The 25,841-nt window shown below is 37.8% G+C and overlaps 1 protein-coding gene across 1 annotated transcript; it reads right to left on the minus strand.

Annotated features, from left to right (window-relative positions):
• Nucleotides 1-8,270: 8,270 nt before the first annotated feature.
• On the minus strand, nucleotides 8,271-21,683 carry CCNL1 (cyclin L1). Its single transcript, XM_090273202.1, has 11 exons — nucleotides 21,326-21,683; nucleotides 20,958-21,032; nucleotides 20,376-20,485; nucleotides 14,393-14,513; nucleotides 13,258-13,322; nucleotides 11,479-11,578; nucleotides 11,279-11,383; nucleotides 11,038-11,179; nucleotides 10,692-10,803; nucleotides 10,476-10,574; nucleotides 8,271-9,300 (listed from the first exon to the last, which is right to left on the minus strand). The coding sequence occupies exons 1-11, from the start codon at nucleotides 21,626-21,628 to the stop codon at nucleotides 8,952-8,954; spliced, it is 1,581 nt and encodes a 526-aa protein (XP_090129328.1). The 5' UTR covers nucleotides 21,629-21,683; the 3' UTR covers nucleotides 8,271-8,951.
• Between the last annotated feature and the right edge of the window lie 4,158 nt (nucleotides 21,684-25,841).

The raw sequence follows: 25,841 nt of genomic DNA on the forward strand, positions 1-25,841 counted from the left end.
CAACTTCATCAAGGCTTAGTTTGAAGCAGCTTCCAAAGCAAGCCACTACTGCTTCTAGGAAGCAAGGGCCCAGCCGGGAAATGCTGGTGGCCTCAGTTTCTCCGAGCACAACGCTGACCGGGAAGGCGGTGGAGTCACGGGGTTACTGGGATCAATCCCAGGACTTAGCTTGCGTGCGGGCACAGCGGTCAGGCTAGGCTGAGGAGCAGCATTGGCATGGCTCTGAACAAGCTCCCATGGCACACAGCTGCTGAGCAGCAGCCACTGCCAAGCTTCGAAAGACCTCTGACAACCGCGGATCTCATCATGTGGATGTGTTATAAAGACACCGAGGATCCCAGGCTTGGATGTGGAAGGATTTTACTAAAATGGGACTCTAGCAAAGCCGTGCTGGTGGATACACAGTGTAGTGGTTAAGTGGATGGACTCTGGGTTTGAATCCCGGCTCAACCATTTACTAGCTGTATGAGATCACCTCTTCATGGATTTCCCCCACCATAGCATATTTGAAAAAAAAAAAAAATGAGTTAATATATATGAAACAGAATAGTACCTGGAATATAGTGCTTATGTTATGTTGGGGTTGCGTCTGTAGTCTTCTGTTAGGAGAATTTAGCACAAGCATGTACCTTTAGAGTTGTTATCAGAGGGTCAAGCCTGGGGTAAGTACCTAAGTGAGGCTTAAGTGGACATGTCTGAAGACACTAGTGGTCCTTTGGCAACAGACAAATCCTATTGTGTTCACAATAAGGCTTAGGGTCAGCTGATGCCAGATTTAGTGAGAGATCTATCACATGTAGCTGAACAGTGACCTCTAGTGGCACAAGTACTTATTGCTACCTTGCACTGCAAACTAGAAGCCTCTTGTAAGGAAAGAATAGAGTAGGAGCATGGAAACTGATCACTCATTGTCCTGCACCAAAAAGAAACTACAGCCACGAGGAGCCCTATACATTGGCAGTATAGTTATCTTGACCTTTAAAAGTCATTCCATCCCCTCTAAAGCCAGTCTTGATGAGAAAGCCCAAGGACCTCTCATTATACACTTCTAAAGAGCATACAAATGGTGTGAATGTTTTGGAAAGTAACACAGGCGAAGAAAAGCCTCAAAAATGTTCATCTCAAAGGACATATGACGTGTCTTAAAGAGATTCTCATTGGCCCCATCTGGAATAATTTGAGCAACAAAATAAATTACAGCAAACTATTATAAGCCACAAAATGAGTCCCTACTGATATACACAAATAAATCAAGAAAGTTCTTCCTTACAGTGGGATTCTAACTAATAAATATAGAAGGAATATTAGAATTAGAAAATCATTTTCAGTAAGTGTTTCAGGCAAAAATCACCCATGGATGCCAAAATTAGTAGCTAGAATTATAACAAAAAATACTATCTATCTTAAAGTATCTCCCCATGAAGTACTTACTAGCTACAAAGGTAAAAATAGTTACATTCAAGTAGAGAACACTGGCAGACACCACCTTACCCAAAGTTAAGATCAAAGTAACACCATCGGTAATGGGACAAATTGACATCATGTGCCTTCTAATATGATGCACTTAGGACCCAACCAAAAACACAAAACCCAAATCTACACGAGGAAAGATTGGACAAATCCCAATTAAGGGACATTTTACAAAACCACTGGCTTACACTATGGAGCAGAAGGGAAAGAACCCTGTAGTGATGGATTGGAATTAGAGGCTTCAAATTAAAGGAATAAATGACACTCGGTACCATTGGGCTTACCTAATGCCAGAATTTGATCCCACACTAAAAAGAACATGTACTTGGAGGAATGATTTGTTCCAGGGTTGAAGCTGAGAAGGTACAAGGTGAGCCTGGATTATCTCGTTGTACAAGAGAGTAACACAATGCCCCAAAACAAATGGGGACCTATTGAAAGGTCAAGGGTGATGGTTTACAGGAGCTTCTACTGGCCTAATCTGAGATGATTTCAGCATCATAATGGAAAATGATAGGACTAAATTATATAACACATTGAATTTTTAAAAATCTGAGTCCATAGATACTTAAAAGAATTAAAAAGTGGTGGAGGAGGGAAAGTGCTTCTTTACAGAAAAATGTCAACCAATAAATGTTCAAGCCATCTAGGAACAGAAAAAAGTCACCATTTTCTAGACATTATTTAAAAAAAAAAACAAAAACAAAAAAACTTGATTCAGGCAAAACCATTAATGGATGGTAAAACAACTGGTAAAAACCAAAGGAACAGGAAATACATTCAGTTTTCATGTATAACCCCAGAGTACAGATTAAAGATACCTTTGGTGAACACACAATACAATGATGTATTATCCAACTGTACATCTGAAACCTATATAATTTTATTAATCAGTGTATCCCCGATAAATTCAATTTTTAAAAAAGATACCTTTACAATGTAGAAATCAGTTGAAGACTATCTTAGTCAAATTATTAAACTTAATGTCTCTGATAAGGGGGGAAATTGACATATGCCCTTTTAGTGATACACTGAGAACATATCTATGTAGTATGCCTAACAAAAATGTTTAAGATGAATCTAAACATGGGGAGTTTTAACAGGGCTTGAGAGATATTCAGCTAAATCCAATACATAATCTTTGATTGAATCCTAGATCAAACAATTGATCTACAATTATAAAGAGCATCATTACAACAGTATGCAAAATTCAAATACAAACTGTACTATGTAACATTGATTGCATAACTGTATCAATGTTAAATTTCTTGAGTGTGATGACAATTGTATTGTGGCTATTAGGCAAATATCCTGGATCTTTGGTGATATATGCTAAGTATTTAGGGGTAAAATAATTCAAATGGTTCAAAAAGAGACAAAAATAAAAATGTGTCCATATACATGTATGTGTGTGTGTGTGTTTGTGTGTATGTGTGTGGAGAGAGAGAGATGAAGCAAAATATTAACTGTAAATGAATCTTAGGTAATGGATATAAGGGTATTGGTTGTGCTACTCTTGTAATTTCAGTAGAGACTTGAAATTTATCAAACTATAATATTGAAAAGATAAATTTCCCCAAAACAAACAAAAAAATGCCACTCAGGAAAGACAGACTGAGGAACTATTTCAAATGAAAGGAGACTAAAGGCAACATGTGATTCTAGATCAAATCCTGAACCAGAAAAGAGGCATTGGAAGGAAAATTGGCAGTATTTGAAAAAGCTCAATAGTTATGGTCATTATATTCATTTCCTGACTTTAATAATTACATTGGGGGTATGTAACACAATTGCCTTTGTTTTTAGGGAGTATACACTGAAGTACTTATAGGTAACAGAACATCATGACTACAACTAATTCTCAAACATTATCAAAATATCCATTCCGTATACTTACTCAAGTACACAGAGAGAGCGATGAAGCAATGTGGTTAAATGATAGCATTTGGAGAATCTGGGTGAAGAATATATAGGGATTCTTTGTACTATTTTAGCAATATTTTTATGTCTGAAACTATCTCAAAATAAAACACTTCTAAAAAATGTTCACTTCGGTTTCTTCCAATATTATTTTTCTTACGTCACTGTAATGAGTTGAATAGTATCCTTCCAAAATTCATGTCCACATAAAACCTCAGAATGTGACCTAATCTGGACATAGTGTCTTTGCAGATGTAATTAAGATGAGTTCACTAAATCCAATGACTGGTGGCCTTATAAGGAGACACACACACAGAGGAAAAGGGCACAGGAAGATGAAAATAGAGAATGCAGTGTCACAGCTACAAACTAAGGAACGCCAAGGATTGCTGGAAGCCACCAGAAGTAGAAACAACGAGAAAGAATTCTTTCCTAGAACATTCAAAGGGAGCACAGTCCTGCCAACAACACCTTGATTTCAGACTTCTGGCTTCGAGAACTGTGAGAATAAATTTGTTTTAAGTAGTCACCTGCCTGCTTACAACAATGGCTCTCTGGTTTACAAACACCTTAGTCTGTCATCCACAAACCTCTGATGATGCTAATAATGATAATACCATTTATTGAACGTTTACTACAAGACTAACACTGCACTAAAGACATTATATACATTGTTTCTTTTAATCTTCTCACATCTGAATATAGCAGGTTCAATAGTTAATTCTAGAGATGGGAAATGGAAACTGAGAGTGGTTAAGTAGTGTGTACAGGATTGGAAAGCTGGTAAATTGAGAAGCTAAGCATTGACTCCAGGCAGTCTGAATCCAAAGCTACACCATCTCTGCTCCACTATTAGTTCACCAGTTCACACACAAGCTCCTCTTGACCAAATCAAATAGGCATAGTGGTTCCCAGCACACACCGCAAGCTGCCCTGAACCCATACCTCAAACCCTGCCTCAATATTACATTAACTTCTTCCTTCTTGTTCTTTCAAATCCTTCCCATCCTGAGCCCAGGCTCCCTATCCTCTAGAAACTTTTCAGTCCACCCCTCACTCCCACCCCCACTCCACCCCAGGCCCCAGCAGTCCTTCCTCTAAACTCAGGACTCATTGTACTGCTTTCCTGGCCATAAAATAGCCTCAGGATTACTTTCAATCTTATTTGGCTTTTTAAAAAATGTGTTTGCCTCCAACTGCATAGCAAGTATCCTGCGAGCAGGTATTAATTATGTGTATTTGCCACATATCAGACATCCAGACTTTTTCCCTACCTGCATTTTCTCTAGGTAGACAGCCCTGACAGCCCACATCAGGTTACAAGCAATTATTGTACTTAACTAACATTGGCAATTTAACTGTTTTCAAGTAAGTCAAAAGTTAATTTGCTGACTTTTAATGTTAATTGTGTATAAAATATGGTCAGCTAGAAAATGAGAACCCGGCTAACCAATTTCACCATAACATTGTTACTCTACGTTGCAGTAATATCCAGTGAATAAAAAACCCGGTTTGTTTGATAAGGTCCAAGAAAATAATACATTTTGAGCAGAAAATTAGTTTTGTAACTTAAGAGTAAAATAGCCAGCCTCAGGGGGCTTAGATTTATGACGTGCCCTGGTCTCTGTATGAAGATCTGTCACATCATATGGTCTACACAAAGACAGGAAAAATTCATTTGTGGAATTTTCCTACTAGTGCTCCAGAGGGAGAGCTTCTAGTTTGAAAAAGTGAACTGTATCACACTATGGTTACCTAGGAGATGAGGGGTGCGGTAAAGAATGTGATAACCAACTGAGCCAGGAAGCTAAATAAACAATGCCACATTCACAGATGGTGGTTCATGGAAGTTTGGGATAGTCCTCTGACACCTTAGGGCTCTACTGCAAGGGCCAGGCAGGTAACATCAAGGAGCTTTAAAAGGAGCACTACAAGAAAAATACCATTGTCATCACTCTGATAAATGCAAACTGACACTTGCCTTCAGTGTTCCAATTAAGAGAGTACCAGGATCTGTAATGCACTGGAGCATGCACACCCCCAACCTGTGGGCTACTCAGGTGTCAGTCAGTTGTTGCCTTGAGGGATTGATTGAAGATCTCACGGCTATTTCCAGTTAAAAAAAAAAAAAAAAAAAAAAAAAACAGCTAGTTTATTTAAAACAAACTTTGTACAAACCAAATACTTGTGCAAGCTAGGATCTGGCCCATGGCTCACCAGTTTGTTTCTCCTGGGCTGTTGTTTACATGTCTAGCTACCGCCTTTAGACTGGGAGCTCCAGGTACCTAGAACAGCAGTTGATAAAGAACACATGTTCATACTTGAAAGATGAGGGCTTACAAGTGTCAAAAATTAGTGGTATGTAGAATTCATTCCTCGATATTTATTGCATACCCTTATACAGTCGAACTATTTTAAGATTAGGTGAAGGACATGCAATAATGAATAAACTGCATTCCTGCCTTTCTCTTGAAGCTTGTATTCTAATAAGAATGGCAAAACCTTTCACATAATCCAGGAGACGAGCGTCCCAACCAGGGAGGACAGCAGGTGTTCAGGAAGACAGAGAGGTGTATTTGAGGAAGAAATGAGAAATTGGTTAATGGAAGAGGCTGGCAAGGGCCAGCTCATATATACAGCCAGCCAGAGGTTTTTGTATTTTATGCAGTGAAATGGGTTTATGTATTAGAGCAACATTTGATTAATGTTTTAAATAGATTGTTAGCTGCTGTTTGAAGAATTGTGGCAAAGGACTACAGACAGATATGCCACTACACATACTGTTGAGGCTGTAGCTGATACAGAAGGAATTTGATGACCTATAAAAGCAAGAGGGGTAGGAATTTCTTCTATGCTTAGAACTGGATTAGAATTGTACTGAGCAGAGGTGACAAAAGCACAGGGGTCAAGAGGACACCTGGAATTAAAGTGCCCGGTGTTCTCATGCTTTCTGAAAATCTTGTACTGTTCAGAAATCAGATCTAATCTCAGTGAAGTAGAATTCTAAAACAGCTGTATTGAGAATTGTGTCCGTAGGAAACAATTTAAACTTGAAGTAGTTGGATGTTTTCTAATAGGGATTGTTTGGATTGCAGGGGTAAAAATAGAACCCTCTTGTATTTGTCTAACACATGCACTATACAAACCGCTGAGGTAAGGGCCAGTTTGCAGAGGAGTAAATGACTTACTAAGTTATCTTAGTAGAGGAATGACCTGAGCTGACATGGAAGTTCATGTTTGTTTCTTGTAATCCCAGAAATGGACTAAATTCAAATGCTTTACAAACGAAGTCAAGCTGTGACTTCCAGCCACACAAATAGCTACTCTGGGAATCTAAGGGATCAGGGCCCACACAATGAATGCTGCTCCTGTTTTTTCCGGTGGGTGAGTGATTTTCCTTACCAACCCCCGCGTACATTCTGTCTCTCCAGCTAAACTAAGCTCCCAATATGCCTAGGCTTTTAACATGATGCTTAAAAATCTGATTTAAAAAATCTCCAATCTTCACAATTATCTTTTACAGCCCAAGATGAATTATGAAATAGCTCTTGGGAAAATGAGTATTTGTTATCAGTTTATCCTATTTTGGGGATCTTTCCTGAAAGCTAACTTTAAATTTTGAAGTGAGACTTTTGATGCAGGCTGTGGGCATTAATAATGGGGTTAATACCTGATGGTGACAGTGACATTTAGAATTATAAAGCAAAATTTAGATCTTCAATCAGGAGTACTTATTTTTTATGCTCACTTTAAAATGGAAAGGTGATTAAGAATTTCACTGGTCTTTCTATATAATTGGGATACCAATTGCAAAGGACAAAGGTAACATTCCATAACATAAAAGGAATTTTATGAAGAATCATTAAAACAAAGATATGAGAGAACATATAGACACAATTGGGAGTATTTGATTTTTTGAAACAGCAACAAAATCATTTGGAGCCAAGTCCAGTGGACAAGTAATCAAGGTGGATGAAGATTTAATGGAATTATAAAGTACTGAAATACTTTATGTATTATGACCTTTTAAAATCATTAAATTCACTTAAAAATATTGGAAAAATAACTCTCAATATAATTTGAAAAATGTTAGTTTGGATACACAATGGCTTTTTTAACAAAACTTCGTTTTCCTTGTGGCCAGGTTTACTTTATCAGCCAGCCAGGCAGGTTCCAAGGGCCTTGCCTCATTACCAAACTCTTCTAGCCTTGATTTAAAAAATTATTAAATATCTAAATTAAAGAAAATCTTTAAAGTTGGATCTGATTTTACCATCATGTTAAAAGTCCTGGTTTGTTCATGAGGGCAGTTCAATTTAGAAATAGTAATTAAAACTGACCTAACATTTTATATTACTGTTGGGCTTCACTACCATTTCCTTTCCCCATATATGACTGGGGACCATCCCCCCAAATCTCTTTAGAGGGGAGGTCCCTTGTGGATACAAGGCTTCCCCTGCTAGGTGAGTGTTCTAGGTACACATCTCGTATCAGTGTGCCAGCGGGTGGCGGTGAGGCTGCACTTGGCTTCAATTACTTTTCTTTGAAAACTCGTTTGCCCATTTCCTGATGGGTCATTTATGAGCACAGCTGCCCACCACACTGAGTGTTCAAGAGTGTTTCAGCAGAAACGGCATGATGCTGCATCCCCTCCCACACTCCCTATTCACCGGATTTTGCCAAGCGGCTTTTTATTTCCTCTCATGAAAAAAGTCCTCAAAGGGAAACATTTTGCCAACGTGAAAGAGGTGAAACAAAAAATGGCAGCAGCACTAAAAGGTATCAAAATCGACAAGTTTAAAAACTGTTCTGAGCAGTGGAAAAAAATGTCTCGATAGGTGTATTGTATCATATAGAGAATACTTTGAAGGTGACTTAAGTTTAAACATGTAAGAATACACAAATTTTAATTAAAAGATTCCATGTAGTGGGGGAGGTTTCCCCGCATATACAGGAAGACTTTTACAATAGCTCCCAATGCATATAATTGTTATTCCAATCGCAAACTCCAGATAATAAAGAATTAGTTTGTCAGAAAATCAGCACAGCCACTTTACTATTAAAATTTTGCTTTTAATAATTTACTTAAATAAGATATTTGGAGAAGCAGTTTAGAAAAACAAGATTTGTATTTTATTTCCTTGTAAAAATCTTTACACATGCAGACAAACCAGTGTTAAGAAAGTATTCACCATCATTTAAACAAATAACCACTTAAATAGAACAGTGTCTGCAATTTTATCTGTATAAAAATAAGATACATTTTTATAGAATTCACACTCCAGTTCTTATAGCAATAAACAATACACAACTATAAGTACAATTGAACCTGACCATGGTTTTCAATTAGATACTGCTAGGGCATTTTAATGTGCAAAAAAAAAAAAAAAAAAAAAAAAATAACATACTTCAAGAGAAAATGTCCTCAGTGTTTCTAGAGACCTAGAGGGTTTTAAGAAATCAAATCCTAATCAGTTTGCTTTTAATTGTTTTGATTGAGTCCATACATCACACTGAAGAGAGGAAAAACCAGGAACTGATGCAGGCTCAACAGAAGGAAGTCAGCGCCTGTGCCTGCCGTGTCCTGAGCGACTGCCACCATGATGCTTGCCTTTATGGGACCTCTCAAAGGAGCGAGACCTTTCACGCCTGTCCCTATGATGTCCCCTTTCATGCCTGTGTTTCTTGGCAGCATCTGAGTGATCCCGAGACTTGCTCTGAGATCGAGAACGAGACTTTTTCCTTTTATGACCATGTCTGTTTGAACTTTTTAAATCATCTCTGGTGTGCTTGGCCTTAAGGTGAGGAGAACCATGATTATGATGTCTTCTGGGGCTTTCACTGTGACTGCGGGACCTGCTTCTTGATCTTGAGCTGTATGTTCCAGATCGACTCCGCCTATTATTATAACTTAAGATAATAAAAATTTGAGGATTAGATATGATTTCTACTGGAAACAAGATTATTTTGGTAGTGCTCCTAACAGGTTCAAAATAAAACTATCAGGCCTGTACTGACAACAGGCCAGACTGAAGACTTTTATTAGATTTCTCCCCTTCACTACCTCCCCCCAGTCAGCCTATTTTACACAAATCTTAAACAAATATGTACTATATGACTGTATTCCAAGAGAAATGATAATCTGCAAGTTTTACAGAATGTTCTAGATAGCTATGCTTTTTATTGAGTATCTCTCATATTCTGAAGAGCCACAAATAGCTAGCAATCTAATTACAAAGCTAATCAGAAGAGTATTTGGCTATGGTCCACTTATTAGTTAGTAAGTGGTTAGTGAAATAGTCAAATTTTAACCCCAGCTGGTGTGGCTCAGTGGATTGAGTGCTGGCCTGCAAACTATTGGTTTGATTCCCAGTCAGGGCACATGCCTGGGTTTCAGGCCAGGTCCCCAATTGAGTGTGTGTGAGAGGCAGCCAATCAATGTTGCTCTCCCTCTCTTTCTCCTTCCCTTTCCTTCTCTATAAAAATAAATAAATAATTTAAAAACTAAAAAGAAAAAAGAAAGTTATATTTTCTAACTGAAACCAGACAGAAAGACGTTTTCACATCATATACCTCCCATAGCACTTTTGCCAGCCCCTACACAAAAGGAAAGAAAGGAAGGAAGGAAAAGAAAGAAAAACAAGCAAAACAAAAAATAAAATACAAAAAACCCTTTGGGGCATGGCGCAAAAATAATGCCATTAAGGTATACCACCACAAAACAAAAAAGCAAAAGAAACAAAAAGCCCCAGACATGCAGATCATATTACCAAACTCACTTCTCAAAAGCTGCCCTTACGCAAAAAGCCTAAGTCTAGCCTCACTTGTTCAATTCTTTTTTTTTAAAGAGTAACTTTTAGCCCTGGTCAGGTATCTCAGTTGGTTAGAACACTGTGCCCATATGTCAAGGTTGCATTGTGAGTTCAATACAAGAATCAACCGATGAATGCATAAATAAGTAAAACAACAAATCAATCTTTCTCTCTCCCCCTTCCTCTCTCTAGAATCAATAAATAAAACTTTAAAAAGAATGACTTTTAAACACTCCAAATAAGATTGTTTTTCCTAAGAGAATCTTTACTTACTGTCTCCTTGGAGTATGTGATCTAGAATGTGATCGTGTTCTTGACCTTGATCGACTTGCACTTCTGCTATTTCTACTCCTCTTGCTATCTTTTCTTACACTCCAAAAACAAAAACGAAACAGCACCTTAGTATTTTAGTTACATAACTGAAGTGTTATAGAAATTAATTGCATAAAAGATTCCTCAGACAAGTTTTCTTAACTCAAGTATACTCACCCGTTATAAGGGCTTTTGGAAACCTGTTGTCTGTCCTCGGGTTCTTTTTTGACCATCTTCACATTAACAGAGATGGGTGACTTCTCTTCAGCCTTTACTTCTCTTGGTGATGCTTTAAAAAAACCATAAAAAACATACTAATTACTAGATTTAACAGAAGAGCAAAAGCTGTTTGTAAAAATAACTCAAAGTATCATGTTTTCAAGTATGTCTTTAGTTGACTGTCAAGAGTAAACAGTAACAGCTTCTTAGCATTACCGTTTCCTTGCACCTGTTAAATGCTAAAGCTTTCGGATAACCACACACCTTCAGCATCCAACTCACTTCAATTCTAAATAAATCTTACATGGTTTAGAGGCTGGAGAAAATCCACCAAGGGTTGAAAGGGCTGGAGTTCCATCAGGATTCAATCCCTTTGCTTTTAATTTGGCTTCCTGTAAGGCTACTTTTCTTTTTTCTACTTCTTTTTCCAGCAATTCATAGTTTGGCTGTTGGAGGAAAATAAAAGTTAGCATCTCTCCTTCACAGTAGTTTGTAGTCTCATCCCTGAGAAAAGTATTAGCACAAACATGAGTAAACTGAATTACCTTTTTTCTGGTATAAAGCCTAAGGGTTTCTATGCAGATATCCTGGATCTCCTCTTCTGTAGTACCAAAAAGAAGAAACCAATGGGGACGAGTTGGCAATGGAATCTAAACCATAAAAACAGAATGAGCTGGATGAAATTTCACTTTTTATTAGGATGACTGATATATCCTGCAAGACAAAACAGGCTAAATATACCTACCTGAAGAGCTCTGGCTGCAAGGTAGATGCAAGCACATGCTATGGTCTCTGGTTGAAATCGAACAAATACATTGGTTCGAAGACTGTCATTCATATAATTCCTGAAAAATATCATAATCATAAGCTCTGTACATAAACCAGTTCTAAAACATAAAACTGGAGACTCAATCTACTTTATTCTTTTTTCTTCTCATATTTATATTCATATCCTTGTTTCTAGCACATAACAATTCTTAACTCAAAAATCAATGAGATAAGAATTTAACACAAGAACAATTCTCAACTTTCCTCTATAAGACCAAAGTCCTTTAAAATAATTGTTTATTATTCCAAATAGAACTTTTAAAGTTTTAGAATTATATTTCTATGAAAGCAATGTTGTGAAAGTCAATTCTGACATGACTAGTTTCACAAATGATAAACCACTCCAACAATACTTCAAGCCATTAATTATTGACCATCTCTCCTTTATCCACATAGAAAATCAGTGTCAACCACCACATTCTTAAAAGAAAAAAACTCAAAGTACTGTGACAGGGGTAAAAAGGTAAGCACTCACCAAGTTATATTAAGAAAGCTAAGCTACTTCAAAAAATCCAGACAGGGATGTGAAGAGCAATCAATATATAAAACAGCCTTGTGACTATGTAAAAATAAAAGCAATAAACTACTTCAGTTAATAAACTGCTCAACTTTTTAAGTAGTGAACCCTCCCCAAACATTCCTAAAGTATTGAAGAAGTTTTAAAAATTGTTTAAAGGATTGTTTCTTAAAATCCTTACCCATGGTAACCACTAAAATCTGTTTTACAGACCATATTAAAAAATGTCATGCATTTAATAAAAACAATGACTTTACTATTAATATTTACTGAATCTAAAACAAGTATGGCAGTCGTAAGTCCAGAACACAAAAATTAAGTCCTGCACACAGTCTTGAGATAGTAGTGCCTAGTGCCTGGACCACAAACTCCTTGTTTTACTTTACCTTTAAATACGCCAGCACTCCAAATCACACATGTGCATTTCAAAAGTCCAAGTTCTAAAGTGCTTATGTTAAAAGCTTTTAAAAACCAAGTACTTCTTAATTCTGTTATTGTCTGCAATAGCCCAGCAGCTATAAATTCATCCAGTATGGAAGGTGCCCATTTTAAGCTACAAGTTGTAATTTCCTTTGGTAGAATTCTTGCTGTACATACTGAAAATAGAAATCTAGTCAAACTCCTCACAAAATTACTTAATTCATAATGGTTGGATAACAAATCTATCAAAAAATGAGCTATTTATTTTGATAGTTACAGGTACACATTAAATACATAGGCATGTTGAATAGTTACTTCTAGAAGTAAATATACAAATCCTTTTGACACCCCGACAGAACTAGAAGATGCTGCCAGATGGATATGGACCACTTCAGTGAATCTCGGATGAGAGCTTGCACTGGATTGGCTGGAGAGCAGGGCAGCCAATCAGGCCATCCTGAGGTCATGGGCTGAAGTGCGGAGGGCAGAGTTCTATGACTTACCATCATGGACTACCCTTTAATTAAAGAGTAGAAAAAAGAACAAAGTTAAATTGAGTTCTCCATTAAAAGTAATTAGTCAAGCCAAGAAAACAGGAAGCAGAAATAAGCTTATTTACCTTTTGATTAAAAAACAAAAAAGACAAAAAACATGAAAAGAAACTTATCTCATTATTTTGGAAAGGGAAAGTGAAACTTACTTTATTTCTGCTTCTGTTTTCCTAGCTAGGAAATAAATGTAAAAAAAAAAGCAACTTACCAGGCAGTTTGAACCAGGGTTTGATTACGTTCACATTCTAAGACTTGTAAATACATAACAATGATCTGAAGGACAAGGGGAAAAGAAAAACCTCAATTTAGCACATCACTGGTTCTTTCAGAGTACAGAGTTCAATGAATGTAAATAACTAAAAATGTTAGGTCGAAGTTTTAATTCTTCTATAAACTGCATAAATAATACAGACCAACCTAAAATGTATCTGGGTCATTATGCTGTTATATTTCATAAAAATGTTTAGAAATGTTTCAAAATTGTACAAGAAAAAAATTGAGTTAATTCAATGAAAATATCTAATTTTTCATAAATACTATGTGGTGGGGCACTCTGTCCTGCAAACAAGTTAAAGCTAAAAGATTACAGCATTTACTTTCCCAAGGTACAATTCTTCATGTCCCAAAACCCTAGATAGTATGTTTTTAAAGTTATTCAATGGGTATCATACATATTATAATACTCCAAGTGGGCATTATTTTAAATAATCAAACACTAAATATTTCTACAATGAAGCTTATCACACTACATATAACTAGCTCTACCTCAGTTCAGACGAGGTATTTTGGGACCTTATATCATTCCCATTTTACAATTTTAGAGACATGAAACCTAAGAACATAGCTGTCTGCCAAAGTCACAAAGCTAATGAATGGCAGAGACAAGTTTCTATTGCAGATAGTCCTGCCCTCAGAGGGGGCTATTTTGTTGATCACATTCAAGTCAAGAGGTGTTCAAGAAACCTATGAAACAGTAACATTGAGCAGCCACCACACTCTGAACATTTACTATGTAACAGGCAGCGTGCCAGATTCTTTTGCGCACACACACACACTCCCCCCAACACACACAATTTATTCCTTGGAATGCGTTATTTCATCATCTGTTTCTAGCTAGGGAAAACTGGGTTAACCACAGAGACAAAAAGAACTTATCTATGCCTATACAATGAAGAGTAAAGACTTGAACCCACGTCTTTCTGATTCCCATTCTTCTGAAAAATTTCAGTACCAAAAGGATGCTTTTAAAAACCACACTTAACTCTCAAATATAGTCATATAAAATAAAATTTTAATAAAACCCCTAATACTTACGAATATAATTTCTGTACTCTATAACTCACCTTATGGGGATGCTTGACATGAACACAAAATCCCAACTCCTTTAGCACCCTCCTTTCTGCCTTGATAACTTGATTTTTGGTGTTAATGTAGTTCTGATCAAGGATCAAGGGGCTTGGAGTCCTACAGTTTGTAAGAAATAAAATCAAAAATGTTTTGCACATCCAAAAAATTTTATTTGTGGCATCTCCGTTTTCCCTTCCAACCAACTATTGGCAACAGAAACCAGCTTTTTAAACTCCTGCAAACAAGTTAAGGCATTAATCTTGTGCTGTCCAAGTTATGCTAATTAAATATATACCTTTCTAGGCTAAATTCCTATAGAAACTAACTCAACCCTGCAATGAAAAGAATTCACTCTAATTTTATTGGATTTATCCTTGTGGGTTTTTCATATGGATCTTAAGAGGGGGGATGGTGGTGTGTGTGTGTAAATATGTATGTATTAACTTCGGTGATAAGCTTGATTATCACAAATCCCATTAGTCTCCAGATTCTTTCCAAACACAAAACGAATGTGTTCTTGAAAATATTTACTATAACACCTCATAAGATTAAAAGTGATTACTTATTTTATAAAATATCGACTCTTGGGACTCTTGGCTACGTATGGCCAAATTAAAATTAGGTGAAAAAATGGTGGGTAGCTAATCCACATTCTCCCCAAATGGGTAATCTGTTTAAACAACTTTTTCTAAGAAGCTATCTATCTGTAAGATAATCTGAAAACTATAGATTTAGCTCAATTACCAAAAAGCTATAAAATTCTATCAGATTCAAAGCTCAAAGTGATCAATAAAAACCATGCCTAAATTTAGCTGAGCTGTAGTTATTAGGCAGTATATTTAGTATGCAATGCAAAAGGGAAGACCATAATAAGGGACTCAGAACCACATTCAAGGTCTTTGCCAGATTAAATTTTGATAGCTTCCAAAGTTACAATGGAGAAGGCTATAATTCAATCAGTGGCTCAATGCTTTAGAAATAGCACATTCAATTACAAAACTATCTTATTTACGTCTTGAAATTAAAAACTGGTTTCTTACTTTTATGTGAATTTTAATGTTCAAAAGTGGTTTCTTTTCTTTTTTTTTTTTTGATCAGGACTTGGACTTTCACTTAAAAGACCGTTAAGAAGTCCTAATGTCCTTTGCTTGAGACACTTTTATTGAGATATGTGTGTGTGTGCGTGTGTGTGTAGAACATTTAAATATTTTCCCCATACTCAATTCATTTTCAGCCAGAAATTTCAGGTGTCTGGCCTGGGCAGAACACATCTATTTTTAAGAGTGTCATTCTGATTTTTACCCCAATTCACAACTCCTTTTACCATGCACAGCAAATCCAGAAACATGTAAGCTCATACTTTGAAATAAAAAACCAATTTAAATACATTCACTTGAAGATTAACAAACAATCTGAAATAAGCTACATTAACTACCCCTGTATTGACATATTAGAGTTGTAGTCATTTCCTTAATTTTCTCATAATTAAATGATAAAAACTAGAATGCTTACTAGATTTCAAGTTATTATATTCTTTAATCAAATTACATTAAACAAGTTGACAAAGTTGACAAAATGGAAAATAGCTGTTACTTAGATTTAACAATGCTGAAAATGGCCTTCAATCAGTTCAATTTCTATTACAGATATGAAAAGGTATGAGAAACAAGGCCACCAACTGGAGAGGAAGTTGACTTCTAATACAGTATCATAACGAATCCATTTTTTATCAGCACAATAGGCTACAAGTTAACTGCTCTTTGGAGGGACAATCAAATTTAACTCAAATGAGAGCAATAAATGTATATATGAAAATGTATCTCAAAGACATTAAAGATTATGATTTTTCAGGTTTCATGACAACAGGAAATACGAAAATAAGTTAAATCCACCTCAGACTCTGATGATTCATTATCTACTGGTCCTCCTTCAACAGGCATTAGGAGATAAACATACTATGGGGCATAATTCTTAATCCACTGCAATTCAGACAGCAAAACTGCACCATTAGAATTCGTATAAAAGTAAAATCTTATAAAAGCAGTTTTGTCTCATTTTTATCCTGTTAAGCTGAGCAGACTGAATCTCCTATACCTCTTACTAAGACTGCTTTAAGAGCTGCCTTTAAATTGTTAAAATTCATTTTTCTTGTAATTAATCAGCTACACATTTCAATTTTGGCTACTATCTGGTGCTTAATTATTCATTAATTCTGCTTAAACTAATCGTTACTTTGCATTTACTCTGCCACCTTTACTAAACCTTTTTTTTGGTTTCAACGTCCCATTAACATCAAATGATTAAGGAAACAAAACCCATTATCTACTATTAATTCAACCATATACTCAACTTGCTTAGGCCTACAACTAAATGCACTTTTCAGAGTTAACTTTATGAGTGCATAATCAAACACCTTCATTTTGTTCAGAATTGGTTTTACCTCACAAATCAAGGAAGGCTCAATGAACATATAATTTACAACTACCTTATAAAGATTTTGTAGAAAAAAAAGTGTCCAGATAAATCAGCAAGAAAAGGTTCAAGAAAATTGCCTAAGCAAGTGGTTTATTTATATTAACAATGTATCAATTAGTATTTTCTGTAACAAACACATTAAATTGAATTAAGGTTTGCCAGAACGTCTTCCTTTCCAATTAGGTAACTTTCCTTTCAAATAAAAGTTTAAAGAGGTAACACTTTTAAAATCTCTCTCTCTCTCTCTCTCACACACACACATACACAAACTATTCAAAGAGGAAAAAATGCATTATCAACAACCAACCAAACCTGAATCTACCTCCCAGTTTTTAAGTTTGTCACATTTTCCAGATTAATTTATAAGAAAACAACGATTTCCAAAGTTTAGTCTTAATAGGAAACCTTGGGCTTTGATCACTGGAACTTTATTATCTGGTCCCTTAGAACTGCTACTTTCCCTTTAGCATGACTTAGTTGAAATATACCTTGGGGGGGAAAATTTTAGAATTAGGAGGTCAAAACGTGGTTAAAAGTTTCACTCACGTAGTATAAAGGCTGAGAAAATTTAGAACTAGTTCTTCAAGGAACTATACTAAAATGCGATGAGTAGCTTACAAGGAGGCAGACTGATACTCAAAGTGTACAGAAATTTACAATGCTACTTCAAAGGACCACTTTTTTTTTTTAGCAGTGTTTTCAAACTGAAGGCCACCTTTAAAAGCCACCAAAATAAACTGCAAAGAGAGGTTTGACTGAACGACAAGGTCACTTTTAAGACGCTTCCAACTTTCACCCATGATCTATGTACATGGTGAAAATACCTCACTGCATATACAAATGAATGGTTGCACCATCTGAAGATGTGACTTCTTTAACAAAGTCTTAATAGTATGAATGTGGGCTCCTTAAAACTATAGAAAGCCCTTAATTTCTTGGGAGTATGTTGCATCCCAAAATCAAATTATAATTTGAAACAATTAAAATGGAAAAGCAACCTTCCTTTTAAATTCAGCAATTTATTCTATGCTTAAAACGATTACCAAACTACTAAATAAATAAATGAATGAATCAAAATCAAAGGGGTAAAAAGTTAAATAATCCAGGATGTGGCTTGGGCATTGGCACTTTCTAAAAGCTCATCTGGTGATTCTAATGTGCAGGCAGGACTGAAGAATAGTGTCCTAAATGCTCCAAAAGTGATGCCTCCTTTGTAATTTTCCAAGTTCACACTACAATGTAAAGCTTTTATACTACATTAAAATAAATAACAACAAAATAAACTGATAAGCCCCGGCGAGATAGGCCAGTGGTTTATAGCGTTGTCCTAGCACGCCAAGGTTGTGGGTTTGGGCCCCAGTCAAGACACATACAACAATCAACCAATGAATGCATAAATAAGTGGACAACAAACTGATGTTTCTCTCTCTCTCCGCCCCCTTTCTCTCTCTTTTTAAAATAAAATAAACTGAAATACTTTACCTAAAGTTTAACACTGTTAATACTTTTCAATGACATTAACTAGCCAAAGAAAATAGGAAGTTACAGTTCTAATAACTTGGACAGCAAAGACTAAAGCTTATAACAAGAAACAGGAGTTTTTCTAAATGGTTCACCAGTGGCCAACCTGTTAGTCCCCGATTCCAGTGACCTATTCTCAGAGCACTGGCTTCTCCTTGGGGATTTTCCATACTTCACTCACTGTTGCCATGACGACAGCTTCATCTCTATGTACCACTCCACATCACCCAGGCTTTGGTAAATGTAGCTGGTCGCTGTATAGTCGGTTGCAAGGGAAAAAAGAGTTGAAGTTAATAACATATACAAGTTACGTGTCTGAGTAAACTTGTTATATGCATAGAAACACTTTTACATCCTGCTTAAAAAAAAAAGTGGCTTCCATGCAATTAACAACTCCTTTTAAATTTCATGCTACAGTCACTTCTAAAATCAAGACAAAAATCTGTCTTTCTGTAATGACCCCCCCCAGACACTGTTAATCAAGACGCAAATGTCAGGTGTTTTCAATTCCAATGTTTTTTTAGTTAAAGACCTACTCTGACATCAAGAAAGAATACTCTCACAAAGTAGATAATCATTGTAAGTAGTAACATAAGAGTTGGCTCAATGGTTCAAAAAATAGAAAGCTATTTCCTTTAAGTAAACACAGAATCCTTTGACTGGAGAGCTTTTTCATTAGTTGTTTTGTTTTAAACACCCTGAAGAATCAGGTAGAAACCTAAATATATAAATTTCAGCTCAAACAATACTAAATACCAAAATGAAATCTTCCCAATTTCCAGGAATTCCTCACCAAGAAGCTAAAAGATATTTTAAAGTGAAATAAAAAATTAGTCTATCCCTGGATATGGTTAGCATGAATGAGAAGAGATGGCAGGAAAAAAATATGTAAAACTGAAAAATGTTGTGAAAACTATCTGAGTAGCAATGTTTCAGACTTAACTAAATCTTTTAAAGGCTCCTTTCTAATTGCTTGTCTCTGAACAGTTCTATTATGCCAACTTACAGATTCAGCCAACAAAAACCACTCATGGAGGACACTAAATTGGCACTAACCAACACCCAACCCTCCCCAAACAACTTAAAATCCTTTAACTTCCTTTCAAACTCAGCACAACTTTGTCTATCATCATCATAATTAATTAAAAAGTGAAAAGAACTAATCTATACCAGCTACTGCATATCTTTCTGCAGCATATACTAGAAGTCATCTATAGACACAGAAGTGCTGCAACTAAAATTTTTGGTACTGCCTTCCAGGAACACGTAAGTCCACATAAAGTATTATAACACAGCCACTACACCTATAAGACACTATTCTGGTCTCTTTTCTTACAAGAAAAATTAAATGGGCCTTATCTAAATGGAACCCAATCAATTAAGCTATTTTTTCTAACCCACTCACTGAGACTGTATCTGACCAAAACAAAATACCTGTTTAATCCCTTTGACTTCAAACTTTATCATCCTGCAGTCCTTTCAGATCCGGTATTATGCGATATATCTTGGTTCAATGTGGAGAGGTACTCTTAACAAAAGCCAGTCTCAATTGGTAAAGAGTTAACTGGGACTTCCAAGTAAAGAAACAATCTACACAAAACTTTCCCACATAGTAACTTGAACTGCAGTGTTTAAACTTCCAGCCTTCAGTTTTCCAGAGAGGGTTGGGGAAAAACAACTTACAGAATACACTCACACTTGAGCCAAACGTATTCCCTTTCTTGTTTAATCTTAAGCCACAGGACTGCTTCACAGCACTGTTACGATTGTCCATAAATGCAACTGCCTCTACAAACTTTAGATAGCTGGTTAATAGTGGGTTTTTTTCATTAAGTATCAGTGTGATCCTATGCGATTTTCAACACCTAAATAAGTTTTCCTGTACATGGGTTGTAACTTGAGAGGAAAGAATGTTTTGATTTGATGATCAGTACACAGTACAGTAGTATCAAGAGATGCTGTGTTCAATAATGCCAATCTTACCTTTTTCCTCTTAACTGGCGGAGGTGGTGAAATACATTAATCACATCTCTTATTCTTCTAGGTGCTTCTTCAATTTTTGATGCAAGATTAATACAAGCCATGGCAACAATCTGAAAGAAGCAATAAAAACAGATTATGGCGCTATCATGCATTGTTAGGAAAATGTGCCCCTCTCAAAAACTGACAAACCTATGCTGACAAAGAAACTTTAGGGCACAAATGGGACAGCCTTTGGTAAATAAAATTACAATTGACATTTCCAAGCCATAAGCTTACCGGCTATATAAATGCTATGATTTATTTTTATTGTTCAATTCCCCAACTTTGAATCCAGAGTCAAGCTCAGTCTCACAGGAGTTTCACATTTGGTTAAAAATTCTAATTACTAATGAGAGGGCTCTGGATCCATTTTCTAGTTTCTAAAACACATTTCAAAAGTCCGCACTTCCTGGTGGGTGAGACCTAGGTACAAAGGCCTGAACTATCCACTTCCTTTCTGGAAAAGCTGGCAGCTAACATTACCCCCCTCCTTCCCATTTCCGGGTGAAGAAATCCTTTTTCACCCGCCCCCGCTGTGCTTACCTCGAAACTGTGTTTGACGAAAGACTTGGAGTAGAAAAAACGATGAAACAACACCTGTCCCGTTGCCATCGCCACCTGCAGACAAGAGAGAAGAACGGAAAGCGCAGGGGTCAGGCGAGCCCGCACCAGGCGTCGCCGCCATTTTGTGCCGCCGCTCGCTCCCCTTCCCCTCCCCACCGCGAACAGCTAGTGAGCTTCGCCTCCGGGCCCTCCTGCCCACGGCATGCCACGGCTCCGGCTGGGACCCCCGGCTGGAAAGCCAGAGGGGACCATTCCACCCCGCTGGGACTTGCCCCTACGAGGATACAGCGGAGGGGGGGGCGGCATGGCGGGGAGAAGAGGCGCGCCCGGCGGCCCGGAGCACTGACCTGCGGCAGCCGGAGAAGAATGCCAGCGGACTGGATGAGCTCACAGCCCAGGATGCGCAAGTCCGTCTCGCTGGGCAGATCGAGCCCGTCCTGCATGGACGGGGTAGGTGAAAGCCGCTCCTCGGGAATTAGCGAGTGGTCGATGGTGAGCGAAACTTCCGAGTAGAGGCGGTCTCCGATCAGAATCCCTCCCGACGTAGTTGTAGTCGTGGTGGTCGTACCGGAGCTGGAGCCGCCTGCGCTCGGGGCTGCCGATGAGGCTGCGGCGGCAGCGGTCACTGTCGGATGAGGCCCGGACGCCATAGTCTCAGCGAGCTGCACGCACGCCCAACGCAGCCGGAACCCGGAGTGAAACTAACCAGCGTCCTCGGCGCGACGGATATTCCCGTGACCGCCGCGTTCTGGGCCGCTTCACGCAGCGTGCGCTTCCGCTCTGACGTCACTACGCCCTGCCGGCCCGCGCCAACTAGTCCCTTTGAGCCTTGCCTCCGCCCACAGTGTCTCCTCCCGCGCCGTTCTGGGAGCAGCGGCTGGTGTGTGGGACCCTCGGGTAACCTGGGTGACCTAGTGGCAGAACCCTGGAGTGGTCAAGGAGGCCCCAAGGTCTTTTTAGCTAAAATAGGCCCAAGCCGCTTTGTTTGTAATATTTTTAGCCACAAGAATAGTGAGGGTATTTACTAGTTTCTCCCCAAGATGAAGTTGGCAAAATTTGCTATAACCCCTGCACGATTTTGTTAATTTGTGTAGACCGTGCGTCCTTTTGCTCCTCTCGCCATCTCCAGACTTTTTGCGCGGCGCAGGTTCAGGGTGTGCAGAGGGAAGCCTAGGGCCGACCTTCGCCCCCTTTGACAGATGTAAGCAGTAGCCTGAGGTCGTGTACGGACGAACTTGAAATTTAAAGTGACACACAAGGAATCTAGAAAGGACTGTCTTACTGTATTTTTTACAAAACAGGAATGCGAACCACATAGGTACCCCCGAAAAGCTCATGGATGAGCGTTTTCTATGAAAGGGCAAGACTTAATGACTGGGAGGGCGGCTGCTTTCACTGCTTGGCTTGCGAAACAGTGACAGTGCCACAGCTTTCAGTAATCTGGAAAACCCCTAGTTTCCAAAAATAGTTTTAGAATAAGAACCTTACAGAGGTAATTGATTATGCCCGAGAGTCGTGGTTAGCGCAAATAGATAGTTTGAGATACCAATCTCATTTCTATTTTTACTCTGATATTAGCTAGCAATCCCCAAAATCTCAAATTTAAAGTGAAAAGAATAATACTGAACAAAATTATCCGAGTCCAGAGCTAGAGAAAAAGACTTGATTTTGGTTTATTTCAACCATTTTTGTATCCCACCCTTGAATTTCTTAGAGATTGTCCACAGATAAGATGCCCCACTATCTTTCTATTACACAGCTCCGTTTTAAGGTTCAATTTGTTTAATTATGAAGAGCATCGAAACTTTGGCCTGTAGGGCAAAGGGAGTTTGAATACATTTCTATTTTGGCAATGATGTCACTGAGACAAGATAGTAAGAAGCTAGGAAAATTTCTTGGCAAGTGGTATGGGGAAACTGAGACAGCTGAATCAGCTGGCCCAGCAATTTACAGCTGGATACAGAAGATAACCCTCCCTAGAGTTAACATCTAGGCCTCAGCTGTATTTCAGCTCCAGGCCTAGAAAAGCAGCAAAACCAGGTGGGCGATGCCAGTACCAGCTGTAATGACTAATGACCTCTGCCCTAGCGCTGACTAATAAGTAGAGACCATGACCCTGAAAAGGTACACCTGGAAGAGCTGGTGAATGTTCTATTGAGATCTTCCCCTAAGACCTCCCTTACACTCCAGTCTTTAAAACCTGTCAAAATAAAGGTTGCTGTGCATGCCATCCCTCCTGAGAACATGTCTGTCCTTTCCCTTTCCCTTCTTTCCACACGGGCATACATCTCCTAGACTCTTAGGGTCCCCTTGAGACTTGCAACTAGGATAGCAATGGGAAGTGGCAGCTTGTCCTTGACTAAACCCCTGAATCTGTCTCCAAGGCCCCCTTTTTGCTGACTTCCCAGTGAGCCAAAGCAGCCCTGCCTTTGCTCTCTCCTGTTGCTTCTGTCCTAGACCCTTCCTTGTTTCACTGTCCCCACCTTTAGTAAATCATACTCTCAAAATCAGCTGGACTTAAGTTGTGAAATCTTTTCTGTATAACATCAAGAACCCACACACTAACAACCAGCTCTAGGCAGACCCCCACCTCCAGTGTCTGGCAATCATTTCCAGAAGAGCAGAACCACCTAGACTATTATACAACTTTGTGTCCATTTCCCACTCCCTTCTGCCTACCCCAAATTATATCCAATAGATAGGACTATTTTCACTGTTTCTTCTTTCAGCTTCAACACAGGCTGAAGCAACCTATGGCTAATCCAGAGGATGGGAAACAATGGGTCTAGTGGCTCTGCTTCACAAGATTGCTTAAGTGCTGGGATTAAAAAAAAAATTTATTTCTGTATCCCACCCTTTCAGGCTTAACTATTTTAAAAAATCATGGTTTGGAAGAGTTGTTACCTTATTTCCAAGTTATGAAAAAAGTTGTTTTCCTATGTACTTCCAAACAATATTAAAATGGGGAAATACTAAGACCTATTCAGAGTTATAAAGGATCAAAAATTGGGAAGAGTTAAGCATATGTTTTAATTGTATAAAAACATTAGTAGAAATGAGTTCAAGCAAGTGAGACTCTTCCAGTAGGGAAGGTAAGTTATGTGTCACTCAGAGAAAAAAAATGAAAGGGTTAGCCTATATTTTGTATAGTCTTAACAAACAGAGGTCCTGCTAGTAGGCCTTTTGTTCACCCAGTTCTCAAAGGAAGTCAATGATGACAGCTAAAGTTGTGTTTCTACTATTTCAAGACCTGCAGGCTTCAGATAATGACAAAAGGGGCAAACAGACTTATCAGTGGGCTCGTTGACACCACTAAAGAATCATATTCCTGATGCTTAAATCAGTTCTCATTCCATTAGTCTCTGTAGTCTCTCTGGGGAGCATGTTTTACATTCTTTAAACTTTCAGGTCCTTTAATAGTAAATTCACAACCAGTATAATTTCATTAATTTATTCAGCAATATGTTATTCATCATTAGACCACCAGCAGTTAATAACACAACACCATAATTTGGGTTAAGGACAATGAAGTATAAGTCTTCACCTTAATAAAGCAAATGACACACAAAAAGGCAAATGTGAAGGTGACCAGTAAGTGTAAAAAACAGATAGAAAGGGATAAGTCATCATGGTTAATGTCATCAAAGAGAATTTATAACCCTGAGAAGTTGCTAATCTGTTTACAGCAGGAATCATACAGTATCTGACTTTTGTGCGAATTCTCCATGTGAATACATGACTTTTTTTTTTTTTTTCTATTTAGTCCTGTGGCAGTTACTATGACATCACATTCTAGTCTGGTTGCTCTGTCATTAGAAATAGTTATTCTAAGAATGATTTATACATAAGTAGCACTTGGCATATACTGCTTGGAAAAATCTCATAATTGCACAAGTGTAGGCATTCTGCTTCTGGCTCTGCTGAGAAGTAGTTCTGAGACTTGAAACAACAACCAGTTTTATCATTTCTTGAAGTGAAGGGAGTCTGACTCGACCCCTTGCAGGTCTAAAATTCTTTGATTCTGGTCATCCAGACATCTTGAACCGCAGACTCGTCTTTGGTTTTTATTTCTTCTTTATTCTATTTTAGTTACCAAGTCCTGTTCCTTCCTCAAGGAAGGAAATTGTTCTTGAATCTGTCTGTTCTGTCTGTTCTACCATATCTGCTGTTACTTCATACCTGAACCATTACCATAATTTTCTAAATGGTCTTGCTTCCATTCTCTCCCAACCCTCCTTCATCCCTTCATCCTGGGAAATCTGTAAATATTGAAATATCAGTTTCTTTACCTCAGTTCCTTAAAAGCTCGGGAGATAAAAGACAGAACTCCAATATCTTTTGGCAGTTGAGGTTTTCCACAATCTATAAATTTACCTTGCCATTCATTTCCTTATTGCATTACCACCTCACCTTATCCTCCTCCCTCCCCCTCATGTGTCTGCCTGAACCAAGATCAGCCAGACCTGTTTCCTCACTGACATGTCGTTTACTTACTTCGAGATTTCACACTTTCCCTCATGTTTTGTCTCAAACCTGAAATATTCCTCTCCTCTCTACTAATCAAATCCTACCAATTTTTTTGAGATCCAAATGAAGTTCTACCTCTTGCCAGAGCCTTCTCCACCCAATCTTACTTTAATTAATTTCCCTCACCTTTGGACTCTCTCATAGTATTTATGACTTCTAGTATACATTTTGATGCATGATTCCATACTATTATGCATTGGTACTTGAGCACTTCCTGGGTATGTATTGTCTTTTTAAAAACTACCATTTTTGTGTTTATTTTGTATTCCCCACAGAATCTGGTTGATACTATATATATATATATATGGTAGAGACTTAATCAAAACTTGTGCACTG

The sequence above is a fragment of the Furipterus horrens genome, unplaced genomic scaffold, assembly GCF_987537825.1.
Source record: "Furipterus horrens unplaced genomic scaffold, mFurHor1.1.pri manual_scaffold_1, whole genome shotgun sequence".
NCBI classification, from domain to species: Eukaryota; Metazoa; Chordata; class Mammalia; order Chiroptera; family Furipteridae; genus Furipterus; species Furipterus horrens.